This window comes from Cnephaeus nilssonii, assembly GCF_951640355.1.
Source record: "Cnephaeus nilssonii genome assembly, chromosome: 10".
Classification (NCBI taxonomy): domain Eukaryota; kingdom Metazoa; phylum Chordata; class Mammalia; order Chiroptera; family Vespertilionidae; genus Cnephaeus; species Cnephaeus nilssonii.
In genome coordinates this window covers 3,977,233-3,990,699 of record NC_137081.1, presented here as the reverse complement: position 1 = coordinate 3,990,699, position 13,467 = coordinate 3,977,233, and the positions used below count along the sequence as shown (strand labels likewise).

Sequence of the window (13,467 nt, the reverse complement as noted above, 5' to 3'; positions counted from 1 at the left end):
TGATGATTAGACTTATCATCTATGAGTGTCAGTAAAAATGATAAGAACACACTATAATAAAAAATTATGTGTGGAAATAATAATCTATTTCATAAGCTTAGTAGTTCATTCTCAATATCCCATTACCGCTGACCAGTTACGTGGTGTTGAAGGATACTTTAGATTGATGTTAAGGAAGTTACATTGTGTCCTGGCCGGTTTGGCTCAGTGGATAGAGCACTGGCCTGTGGACTGAAGGGTCCCAGGTTCGATTCCGGTCAGGGGCATATACCTTGGTTGCAGGCACATCCCCAGTAGGGGGTGTGCAGGAGGCAGCTGATCAATGTTTCCCTCCCATCGATGTTTCTAACTCTCTATCCCTCTCCCTTCCTCTCTGTAAAAAATCAATAAAATATATATATATTTTTTTTTAAAGAAAGTTACATTGCCTTTGTATTTGGGCAAGAATTTTAAAGTATGTCAGGTCTCAGATCATAGAAAAGACTCAAAGTAGGCAAAACTTTATATTATAAAACTAGAGGCCTGGTGCATGAAAATTCATGCACTGGAGGGTGGGGGTCCCTCAGCCCGGCCTGCCCCCTCTCACAGTCTGGGAGCCCTCAGGGGCAGGAGGCGAGCCTGCAATCAGGAGAAGGTGATGCCCCATCACACCTCTGCTGCTTCCACTGTCAGCAGTGCAAGCCTCAGCCAACCCTGGTTACCTGAGCCTCGGGCGGCCCTGGGCAGCTAGGCAGCCACCATCCAAGGCTTGCCTGTGCTTCGGGCCAGCCCTGGGTGGCTGGGGGGCTGAGGGGACTGGGGGACTCTGGAGGCAGGTGCGCGGAGTGGCTGGGCCCACCTGGGGACAGGCCCAGCCTTGCCATGTGTCTGCCGCCCCAGTGGGGCTGAGGGGACTGGGCACTGCCATCTTATGGCTGTGGGTGCTGCCATCTTTGAGGGCGTGGTAATCAATTAGCATATTCCCTCCTTATTGGCTCTGGGCGCCGCCATCTTTGCGATGGTGTGAGGATCAATTAGCATATTCCCTCTTTATTATATAGGATGAACATAGAAGGAATCAAAAGACTGCTTAGAGATGATATTGCAAATATGAAGCAAAAGTATTTGGATTAACACAAGTCGGAAAAATATTTTAATATCTCTAGGAAAATATGAGAAAACAAAACTTCCTAATGACAAAGGAAAGGGTTTATTTTAAAACACAAGATTTTTTTTCTTTATCACAAGTTTAAATTTCACGTAACATTGTTAACATGGGCCAAATGTTATGCATTACACACATTTACAGCATTGGGTATGTTCTGTGTTAGTGTCTACAGAAGCGATTATGAAATAACGCTTGCTCTTTCAATAGCTTTACTTTGGCAATAAGAAAATGTATGGGTGCTAGTAAAATTCATGTTCACAGTAGATGAAAAAAGCCTGAAAGAATACATTTGTTGAAATTTGCATTCAGTTTTGGAAAACATCTGCTTAACAACTGAATGCAGCCATATTTTAACTTGTAAGCTCCCACATTGAGAAAGTATCAACGTACTGCAGCAATTTTCTTTGAGGGACATTGTGCTAGGCTTTGATATTCAAAAAATAGGCTGTTTTTTCTTGGATTATTTTATGATAAATGTACAGTCTCTACACAAAAACATTAAGGCTGTCGGCCAACGCATGGACACATTACTGGCTGTTGAAGATGTAGGAGACTGCAGAAAAGCATGAAAAGCACGGGGTGATTTTCCAGCTCCCTCTCTCAACACAATTGTAGGGACGTCCGTCTTTCAATTCTCCCTTTCTCCTGAAGCGTGGCCTTTCAGTTCCTGCCCTTTTAAATCTTTTTACCTACTGTAACTTCGCTTCCTAATGTCCTGGCTGATCTTACCGGGCTCAGAAACGTATTGACAGGGCGCTTGCTTTTATCTGTGTCCACAGAGAATGCTAACAAATTGGAAGAAAGCGCCAGAGAACACCACGTCCCCTGCCCGGAACATTACAACGGCTTCTGCATGCATGGCAAGTGCGAGCACGCCATCAACACGCAGGAGCCGTCCTGCAGGTAACGCTCACCTTCACCTGGGAAAGGTGTGGGGCGAGCACCGGGGACCCCAAATGCTGGGCCTGGGCAGGGCACGGGATGCCGTGCGGCCCGAATGGGTGATCAGCAGCCAGACTGGCCTCTGCCTCTCCCACCCACACAAGCCCCACCAGGGACCTGTGAAATGTGTGTGCCTTGCACACCCAAGTGCTGTGTAACACGTCATTACATACGTGCTCTTCTAGTAGAAGGTTACATTGCACTCTGGGCGTCACAAGCTCCTTAAAGACTCAGGCTCCTCTGTTTTATTCTCCCTCTTCCCCGGGGACATAGGACAGCACTTGGCACATAGTAGGTGCTTCGTTATAAACAGTCCCAAACAAGCAGGCAGGGAGCCTTCCTGCCCCGGGACGACCTAGTTGCCTCTAGGAGGCCATCTCTCCCTGTCCCTGAGGCCTCAGAAGAGAGGTCATGGCCCTTGGTCTGCCAGCACACGTTCTTTGCTGGGGACCCGCTATCCACCAGCCTTGTGTAGTGAGGTGATACGATCCCTCCGCAGATCCAAACTCAGGTGAGACACAGAAACCACTTGTCTGGATGTAGTTAATAACTGTACACGTCTGCTCGGTGTTCACAGCGCGGACATGTTTCTTCCCGAGATGGTAAAGCCAGAGCAAAAACGCCAGTGTAGGTTTATTAAAGGAATACACACGTGACATATGATGAAATAGGTTGTGTACTGATATACAATGAAAGGAGTTTCTGGCCGGCCAGTGTAGCTCAGTGGTTCAGCGTCGACCTGTGAACCAGGAGGTCACGGTTCAATTCCAGATCAGGGCACAGGCCGGAGCTACAGGCTCGATCCCCAGTGTGGGGCGTGCAAGAAGCAGCTGATCAATGACTCTCTCTCATCCTTGATATTTCTCTCTCTCTCCCTCTCCCTTTCTCTCTGAAATCAATAAGAATATATATTTTTTAAAAAGAAAGGAGTTTCTCTCCCTCTGTCTTTCTCTCTCCTCTCCGCCCCTCCCCACTCTTCTCAACAACTGTCTTCCTCTCCCGTTTCCCTTCCCTGAGTCAGTAGCAACTGCCCCCCCCCGCCACCCCCTCCCCCCTCCCTCCCCCCCCCCCCCACCGCTAAGCCAGGCAGAGTGAGCCTCACCAGAGGCTGCTCCTGGCCTCCCCCTCAGCCCGGTGGCCGTGAGAAAACACTTCCAGGCGGACAGGAAAGGCCCAGGATGCAGTTGGGAGAAGATCCAAGTGAAGGACTGAATGGCTGTACAAAGTCCAGGGCAGGCCGATCCCAGGGGGGTGTTGTCCGGGAGCTGCTTCCTGGCCTCACTGTCGGAGGCCGCTTCTGGCGCAGGTTCTGCCTGAGCATCCAGCGGGGGCCGGGGCGGGGTCGGGGGGGCAACCTCAGGCTCGGGACGGGCCGCTAGCTGGGCAGACCCCGTCCCCGCAGCATCAGCATCAGCATCCGCATCCTGGGAGCTCCTCCCTGGCGTCAGAGGCCACTGTCCAAGCAGCAGCTAACGAGACTGCTCGCATGTGCCCCCTGGCCCGAACATGCCCGGCACGTGTGCCAGGGGGGCATAGAGAACGCTCTCCCGCAGAGTGTAAGTTCAACAGCCCCCTTTCGTCACCCGGGTCAGCAGAAAGAAACCCGCCTTCAGGGAACCGTACTGACAGGTCGCTGGAAGAACACATTTCAGAAGACATAAGGTTCACCTGAAAAAAACATCAAAGGGAGAATTCTCAAACTCTTATTGTGCGTTAAAAAGAAACCACGTTGTCTTTGAAATCAAAAACACGGGGAGGTCTTTCTGAAAGTCAGTGGGGAGGCCCGCTGTGTGCTCAGTAGCATGTTCCTAGAGAAGGGGACGGGAAGCCCCGCTTTGGTGATGAAGGTCAATGCGGACAGGCCAGCGGGGCGCAGGGTCCGGCGGCCTCGGTGACCGGCTGTCCTGTCTTCCAGGTGCGACGCCGGCTACACGGGGCAGCACTGTGACAAGAAGGACTACAGCGTGCTGTACGTGGTGCCCGGGCCCGTGCGCTTCCAGTACGTCCTCATCGCGGCCGTGATCGGGACGGTGCAGATCGCTGTCATCTGCGTGGTGGTGCTGTGCATCACGAGGTCAGTGCTGCGCGGGGAGGGAGGCCGTGGTCAGAGCAGGTGATGGCCTGTCCGCTCATGGATGCTGCGGCCATGTCTTCTCCCAGCAGCGGTTGAATAGCCACATGGAGGGGCATTGGTTTTCATGCTGGAGTAGCACCAATTATTTCTCTTAGTTTTGTGTTTTGATGAGGATTATTTATTTTCTAAGCAAAGGTCTTTCTCCTCTCTAATGTGTCATGCCAATCTTTGTGTAAATATACTCTTCAGCCCTAGCCGGTTTGGCTCAGTGGATAGCACATTGGCCTGCGGACCAAAGGGTCCCGGGTTCGATTACGGTCAAGGGCACATACCTTGGTTGCAGGCTCTTCCCTGGCCCAGGGCTCGTGCACGAGGCAACCAATCCATGTCTTTCTCCCACATCAATATTTCTCTCTGTCTTTCCTCCTCTCCTACTCTCTCTAAAAATCAATGGAAAACTATCCTCGGGTGAGGATTTAAAAAAATAAAAAATAAACATACTCTCTTTCAACTAGAAAAAAGTCAGTCTTCATTGACACTACTAATAGACTATTTAAATGACCACTGTTTCCTTACTTATCCAGGTCAATATGATGAATGAGGTCAGAATAGATTTTAAGCAAGGCTTAGAAAAGTATTAAATTATATCTCTCATTTATGGCACTTATATTTCCTAGTGTAATTCTTAGATATAATCATTTTTCACACATTTGATATAAACAGAAAGTACATTTTTATCTTAACAATATAGCCTTTGATCACAAAACTCAAAGAAAATAGTCCAAATGAGAAAAGTCATGTTCTAATATATGAAAACTTTTGATATCTGGAAACATGCAGCAAATATCAAAACCCCCAGAGCAATCAAACGGTTATTGTTTCCCAGAGAGCAAGATTGTGAGAGATGCAGAGATTTCATCCAGTTTCAACAGGAAAGAAATCCATGATTAATTAGTGATGCCTGACATGGGCTTGGAGCAAAGGATCGAGGCCTGGTACTTGCTTAACTTGACTAGCATATAAATCCACGGTAACCAAGAATTAGCTGCTAACCCAAATGCACATTGTTTATGTCCCATCCAACAGAAACATGATTGAAGACATTACTTTCAGCCCTGTTTCCTCTCCTGGAGAAAAAAGTTCTCAGGACATTTTCAAGGTTTTTCCCAAATTCACAAGGCATTTTGACTGTCATGTGTTTGCACAACTCTACTGTAACTCAGAATGTTTCCCCAAAAATTCTTTTCAAAAGGGAAGAAAATGAAAGACAGTATCATATCTTTAGAAAATAAAGAACATAACACATCTCAGTCTCTGTATTGCACTATCTTCTTGAGGATAAGTGTGGCATTTTCTCTTGAAAAAGACAAAATACGGTTCATAAATCCTTGTCCGGCCTAAAGGCTTAAGGAAGATCATCGACTGGAGCTCCATGCCACTCTGAGCCAAGCCGAGTTCATCAACTGACTCACACGTGTAGATGCCAAGTGAGTCAGTGGATTATATTAAAATAGATCCTGGGGAACAGAAAGATGACTGAAGAAACCAAAAACACTGAGTAGAAAAGAATCTAAAACACAGCAGACTACACCATATTACTCTGAGGGTCTTGAGCTTCCTAATAGCTAAGCGATATCAGGATATGAAAAACAACATTTATATTTAGTAGATCTAATCTGATAACAATTGAATTTGTTACTTCCTGTACTCACAAAAATGAGAATGTTAAATACTTTAGCAGATGTTTTTGAGTCTGTTTTTAATCACATTTCCATTCCCATGCACAATAAACACAACTGGAATGCATAGGGTCCTTACCGCACCAGGAATTGTGTGTATATAAATTATGTGTGTATATACACACGTATAAAAAGAGAAAGAGAGAGGCATACATTTAATAGCATTATGAAGAAGGCGTAATTATCCCTACTTTCAAGAGAGGGACTCTGAGGTATGAGAAGTTAGCAATTTGCTGAGTATACACAGCTGAACAATAGGGCGGAAATGGAGGGCTGCCTTGTGTCAGAGCTGTGCACTTACCCCCTGCTCATACCACCCCCTGGCCGGTCACAGTGTCCCATATTCCGATGGTCACGGCAACCTCAACTGAGCTCCAAATTAGAGCAAGCCACTTCTTCAAGGCACGAGGTCATTATCATGATCCGTGTTAAAACAAACAAAACTTACCTTCTGTTTACTTTTGAGGAAGAGAAATATCACATGAAGTCGGTTAGCATTATTGTAATGCCTTGTATAAACCTGTCTTATGATAGCCAAATCTTCCAAAGTCTTTCCAGGAGTCCAACTAGTCAGCAAACTACACTGTCCCCAGAGTGGATTATTTCAATCACGTGAAAATATTCTGCTCAAAAGCCAGGCTTTCCAACTAGGCCACCACCCCCCTCACACCCAACCCCCCCCCCCCCCACACACACACACACACACACCAAACCCTCCCTTCTTGGTAACCTGGACACGTGTGTGTGTCAAGATCTACTCCAAATATCCAGTTGCTAAAAGATTTAAAATATTGCACCAAGCAGAGATCCCTTCCTTCTTTTCAATTTTTTTAAAAGTCTCTTCATCACCTGAATTCTCCTGTTTTCTACTTTTCTTCCTTTTCTCCTCATTCCCACATTCTTTTTTTTCTTCCCCTTGTTTTTACTATTTTAGTTAAGCACCTGCCCTCCTCCTAAATTCAACGTTTTATTAAAAAATATAAACATCTAGAGACATGAAAGAGTTGCTCTGTTGAGAAGATGGATTTTCAACCTTTTAATCTCTGGCTCCCACTTGCTTAAATGTGACTCCCAGCTCCATGTTCATTTTGGTAGCTCTACAATCCCCCTCCCCAAAAGAATATATATATATATAGAGAGAGAGAGAGTCTTGTACCCACAGCTTATTATGATAGGATTTTTATGAACTTTATGTTGTTGTTCTCATTTGCATCATAAAAGCATTCTTGTATTACAAGACAAGAGCTACTAGGTCAGAGCTTTTCAGATAATTTGACTGAATATTAGCTTTTCATAGAGGCTACATAATTGGTACCAATTTATGTCCTTAGCGTATAGTATTAACGTGAAAAATGATATTAGGCTGAACCAATATAATGTCTCTTTCCATTATATGTCAGATATTAACACTTGGCTCATTCTCTGGTTTGATGGGATTTAAACTTGCAGCGTTGAAATGTCAATAACATTCATCCTTAGGACATTTAAAGTATAAAATTGTCAAAGACCTTTCAAGTGAGATTAGAGAGGCTCACGCTTTGTTTGATTGCATGTGCTGAGTCATTCTTTGTGCTTGGGTGAGTCAGCAGTTGAAGACCTAGTAAATGTATTTCTCTTCAACTCCCACTTCTGTTCTTCAGTGCTCCTCAACAGAACCTCAAAGATGACTGCAACTTGGCGGTACTACTAGTAAATTCTTTCCTCTGAACTATCTTAATAACTTGCTTAATCCATAACTTCCCTCTGAGATTGTAGGACCAAACTGTAGGTGATAGCACTGGACTAAGTTTGTAAAATTTCCAACCTTCTAGGAAATGCCCCAGAAGCAACAGAATTCACAGGCAGAAGCAAAACACAGGGCACTACAGTTCGGACAACACGACGAGGGCGTCCACACGGTTGATCTGAAGGGAGCATGTCGCACAGTGCGTGGCCGGACTGCCGAGAGCTTGGACTACACATACAGTATTCTAGACAAAAGAGTAAGACAAGAGATCTACACATGTTGCCTTGCATTTGTGGTAATCTACACCAATGAAAACACGTCCTACAGCTATATTTGATTATGTATGGATATATTTGAAATAGTATACATTGTCTTGATGTTTTTCTGTAATGTAAATAAACTATTTATATCACACAATATAGTTTTTTCTTTCCCATGTATTTGTTATATATAATAAATGCTCAGTGATGAGAAAAAATGGCATTCTTAAATTTGCGGTACCTCATAACTGTAAATACGATCGAGCCAGTGCGATCTGTGCAGGCCCAGGATTTCATCTCCCTCCACATCTTGAGGCAGAGCATTCGTTTAGACAGGACTCAGTGGCTAGGTTTTGAGTGATTCCAAGATCAAGGGAAATAGTGGTTATTGGAAAAGAGAAAAAATAATTTACTTTATATTGAGTGAGGATAAAATATTTCAGATCTTTGAATCATCTCTATTTTATCAACTTTCTTCCCTGGTCCTCCATTTTCATCCCCAGAGCAGAAAAATCTCTGGCATATAAATTCAATCAAAGAAGAAGGGAAGGGAAAGTGTTTTATCACTCATAACAGAGAGGGGAAGCATTTATTGGTTTTTATTTGCGAAGCATCTCAGAATCTCCCAGTTAAGTGCACGTATCCGAGGGTCCTGAACAAGTTACATGTTAGGAATACACAGAGCACATAATCTATTCCATTTACGGGGTGGAATTAGCAACTATGGGAAAATTTTAATAACACCATTAAATGTGAAACACCAAAATCATGAACTCTTTGAAGCCCCTTGCTATATTTGTAGTATATAGTTCTTTAAAAAGAAGTTGGAATCACAACCAAATACCTCATGAATAGTTTTATGATTAATGTATCACTATTATTTGAAATGAAATGGAACTAAGGTGATGAAAATCTTATATAATAAAAGGCTAATATGCAAATCTACTGAATGGTGGAACGACCAGTCACTATGATGCGCACTGACCACCAGGGGGCAGATGCTCAATGCAGGAGCTGCCCCCTGGTGGTCAGTTCGCTCCCACATGGGGAGCGCCACTCAGCCAGAAGCTGGGCTCACGGCTGGCAAGCACAGCAGCAGTGGCGGGAGCCTCTCCTGCCTCCACGGCAGCACTAAGGATATCCAACTGATGACTTAGGCCCACTCCCCAGTGGGCCTAAGCTGTCAGTCGGACAACCCCCAAGGGCTCCAAGACTGTGAGAAGATGCAGGCTGAGCTGAGGGACACCCACCCCTCACCCCCCGAAGTGCACGAATTTCATGCACCAGGCCTCTAGTATTTTATAAAATAGAGAAATATGTTTTAAGCATATTTATATGATGAGATAAAAAAAGAATCCCATAGCATCTGAAAGAGCTTAGTGGGAAGCTGGTGGATTTTGGAGCACACAAATATCTAGGACTAATTTGTTTTGGAAGAAATTAACTAAAAATGTATCAAAGAAACATGAAAATAACAAATCAAATAATTGCCTTTTTATTATGTAGTTCTTTATAGCTTTCTGTAGCTACAACAAAGCTTTCTTTGTCTCCTTCAAATGACCTCTGCAAGGACTAAAAGGAGAGACACTCCCGTGTCAAAAAAAAGAAAGGAAGAAAAAATAAGACAAGGATCAAAGCAACACATTCTGAATATAAAATATTCAGTGAAAAATAAGGTTCCTTAAGTGATATTTAAGATATTTGCTAAAACATTAAGAGGTGACAACCTACATAGGAGTTGGGACTCTGTGAAAACCTGTTTAACTAGGTTAGTCTTCACTTTGAGAAGTGTGAATCTCTTGGCATAGCCATCATTCAGCTGTTCCCATAAGCCAGTCCTGTGCCTCTTGTACAAAACACACTCCATTTAAACGTCTGCGGGGAATTTTGGTTTGGAAACAGGTGCAGAAATGTAACCAACCCTGGTCTCCTTTGGAAGACAGGAGTTGTAGGAAACAAACCCTCCTCCTAAAGGAAGAGCAGAAATGCAACATCACAGGGCTTATCGGCCTTAAAAGAAACTCCAGTTTCACTGACTTGCACTCTTTGTTGGGTATTCTTGGGCAATTCTAATTTTGAGAGCAATTATCCTCATATTGAGTTGAAATTTATTTCTCTATAGTTTCTACCCATGGCTCCTCTTTTTTTCTCTGAAACAAAGAAATATGAAAATGTATTTAAAATATCATCTCAGATATCACGTTTTCCACTTCCCGCCCCCAACCCCCCACAGCCCGTTTGCAAGTATTTTCTTCTTCAGATGAAATGTCCTTAATGTCCTCATCTGATCTCCGTGTGTGTGATCCCCACATCCCCTTAGCACCTGCAAAAGCCTTCCTCGGACAAACTCTCCTCAGAACTGCACGGATTGCCACAGGTGTGGTCTGACCAGCACAGAATGTAGTCAAACTTGCAGAAGACAATTTCACTGAGAGCCATGATCTCTACATTCAAGGCCTGCTGGGACCACAGCTTTGCTATGGAATCATGCGCAAGTCATTCCACATCTCAGGTCTCCGTTCGCTCATCACTTCCATCTCTGTAATTCCAGGATTCTAGATGCTCACACCCAGTCACCCTACTTTTCCTGTTGCTATCTAAGACCACATTCGCTATTGTTGCTACTTATCCTAACTTAAAGTCAAAACTCTATCTAAGTGAACTGCTATTAAGCCATGTCATTCACTCATTCATTCATTGATTCACCCATTGATTCATTCTACATGTATTATACATGATACACTGAGGGTCACCCATGACCAGCACCGTGCTAATCTATGAGAAGACAAAGATAAGTAAGCCAGAGTCCCTGCCTGAAAAGAGTTCACCGTCAAATCATTTTGGTCTCTTGTATCAAAGATCACATAGCCCCTGGGGGACCTGAGAGGTAAATAAAAGATTATAAAGGATGTAACCAAGGCCCCGAGAATGGCCAGTCCGGAATGTGTGTGTGTTGGGGGTGGGGGAGGGGGCCCCAGGAGACAGCTCCAGGCCGGGCAGATGTGCTGCTTCACGGTGAGATCCACGGGCTGACTTCATTCTCCACACAAACTCTCCTTGCTTCGGAGGTTTATCCACTCCCCATGCTCTCTCCACGCCCTTCTTCTCTCCACCATCCCCACGGCAGAGAACAGCTAATGTGTGAGGCCTCCTGACTCCTTGGGCATCTTCCAAATTGGGTTATGGTGCTTCCCCCATTCTTCCTTCATTTCCCAGACACGTCTGTCTATCCCTTAGCCTGGGAGCAACAAGCAGGCAGAAATTAGGGCCTTGTCAGCTGTTTTCATTTATTCAGCAAACGTTTGGTGGGCCCTAGTCGATTTGGTTATGTGGATAGAGCATCGGCCTGGGGACTGAAGGGTACTGGGTTCAATTCCGGTCAAGGGCACGAACCTCAGTTGTAGGCTCCATCCCTGGCCCTGGTCAGGGTACATGAGGGAGGCAACCAATTGATGGGCTCTCTCACATCAATGCTTCTCTCTCTGTGTCTCTCCCCCTCCCTTCCACTCTCTCTGAAAATCAATGGGAAACTATCCTTGGGTAAAAGTTAACAAACCTTGACTGGGTGCCTACCCCATGGCAGACATTGTTCCAGGTGCTATCATGCAGTAGCGAAGTAACAGGTCTCTGCTCTTAGATGTACACTCCAAGCAGGAGGAATGGGAGGGAGAATTAAACAATAACAACAACAGAACTAGAAATGTATACATTTCGTTCAAAGAATTGAAAATGGAATGTGGTGATTCAGGGGTGTTTACCGGAAATTGGGTCCCTCCGAGGAGAGTGTAGTATCTAAAGCTTTGCTGGGCTGGCATGGCTCAGTGGTTGAGCGTTGACTTATGAACCAGGAGGTCACCGTTTGATTCCTGGTCAGGGCACAGGCCTGGATTGTGGGCTCCATCCCCAGTGTGGGGCGTGCAGGAGGCAGCCAATCAATGATTCTCTCTCATCATTGATGTTTCTATCTCTCTCTCTCCCTTCTTCTCTCTGAAATCAATAAAAACATATTTTAAAATAAAGGAAAAAAGAAAGAAGGAAGGGAGGGAGGAAAGGAGGGAGGGAGGGAGGGACGGGGAGAGGGAGAAAGCTTGGCCTCTGAAGCAAAGCAGAAATGGGCCCCAGTCTAGGCTCCACTTCACTAGCTGTTTAACCTGGGCAGACTGCCCAGTGCTTCACGCCGAGCATTTGAAATGGAGAGAAAAGTGCCCGCCACACCCATCTGGCTGTTACGAGAAATAAGACAATCCATGTTGGGTTAGAACATGGCATGCACATGATAAGCTTTTAATATATGGACGTTATTTTTAGGGATATTATATATATACATAGTGTAAAAGTAAAGAAGAAGCCACCTGTCATCAGTTAAATGAAGCAGAATGGAAGCATAGGTCAGAGGTAGAAGGAACCACTAATGGCGCTGATTCAAAAGGGCGGGTCATCCCTTCGGAGGCAAGAGAGCGGCTTCTGGAAAAAAGGCGACATGGAGTTCAGGAACAATACAGCTTCCCTGGTTTTTTCCAAATGGGCCACTGACTTCGTATGTGAACAAGAGGAAGCGTTCTTCTTCCACCTTAAAGGCTGTCTATCCAGATAAACACGTGCCCTCCTGGCGCTTCTGGGCACAGGATGAGTGGGTCACTAGCGCAGAGCTTTGCGGGCCGATTCCTCACTTTCACGGATGCTTGAGGAGAAGTCAGTGGAGACTATCGAACTGACAGAGATTATGGCAACATCCTATTGGACTCGCTACTTGTGTCTATCTTCAATGCCCCTTCCCATTTCCAAAGCCGTGCGGCACCTGCACCAACTGTGACTGTCACTCAGCAACACTGGCCATGCCACGGGCATAATTCATCATCCAGAAATCGGTAACAAGACCTTCTCATTGCACCAACTGGTAACTTTACATGAGCATCTCTTACAAGAACAAGGAGAAGAGAAACACGATGGCCACGAGGGAACACACGTTACTACTTTCTTGAAAACCAAAATTCGTGGCTAGAAGTGACTTCATCTGTTCGCATTTGTAACCCCTGGATCAATGGCATTTCAGGTAAGACCCTCAGTGAGAATGACAGTGTGGGGGTGGGGAGGGAAGAAAGGGAGCAAGGAAGAGTGAGAGACCAAAGGTCCTGGGACAGGGGGACGGAGGAAGGGAGCACACATTTGGGTTGGGATGGGGGAGGGGCGATTACGGGAAGAGGAATTAAAGAAATGGTTCTTTCAAATGGCTCTTCAAGAAGAAGCACTTAAGCAGGGCTGCAGGGCTATGGACGGGCAGCGAGAAGGCAGAGAGCAGAGCGGCGGCACCCTGCGCAGGCCCTGCCCTGGGGTCTCGGCGGCCAGCCGATGCGGGGCCAGGGCTGGTAGGCGAGGAGCCGGCTTGGCGAGCTGGGCACAGTGAGGCCGGGTCACAGCTCCAGAAATGTGTTTAAAATAAAAAGGGTTGGCACGGCCATATTTTCTCCCTCCCAATTCCTGACCTCGAGATGTGCAGAGGAGACTGGAGCCTGCAGGTCACCCCGCAGGAGGGCAACGGCCAGCTCCTCCTTCCACAGCTGCCCCCCCACCCCCCACCG

General features: G+C 45.7%; 1 protein-coding gene across 1 annotated transcript in view; it reads left to right on the top strand.

Moving 5' to 3' along the window:
• Positions 1–8,036, top strand: part of TMEFF2 (transmembrane protein with EGF like and two follistatin like domains 2) — a gene marked incomplete at its 5' end in the record, with an annotated part of 236,898 nt that extends 228,862 nt beyond the window's left edge. Inside the window, 3 exons of the mRNA XM_079783089.1 lie at positions 1,927–2,050; positions 4,005–4,163; positions 7,714–8,036. Of these exons, the coding sequence (XP_079639215.1) occupies positions 1,927–2,050; positions 4,005–4,163; positions 7,714–7,810 (380 nt within the window). The 3' untranslated portion in view covers positions 7,811–8,036. The remainder of the gene's footprint in view (positions 1–1,926; positions 2,051–4,004; positions 4,164–7,713) is intronic.
• Between the last annotated feature and the right edge of the window lie 5,431 nt (positions 8,037–13,467).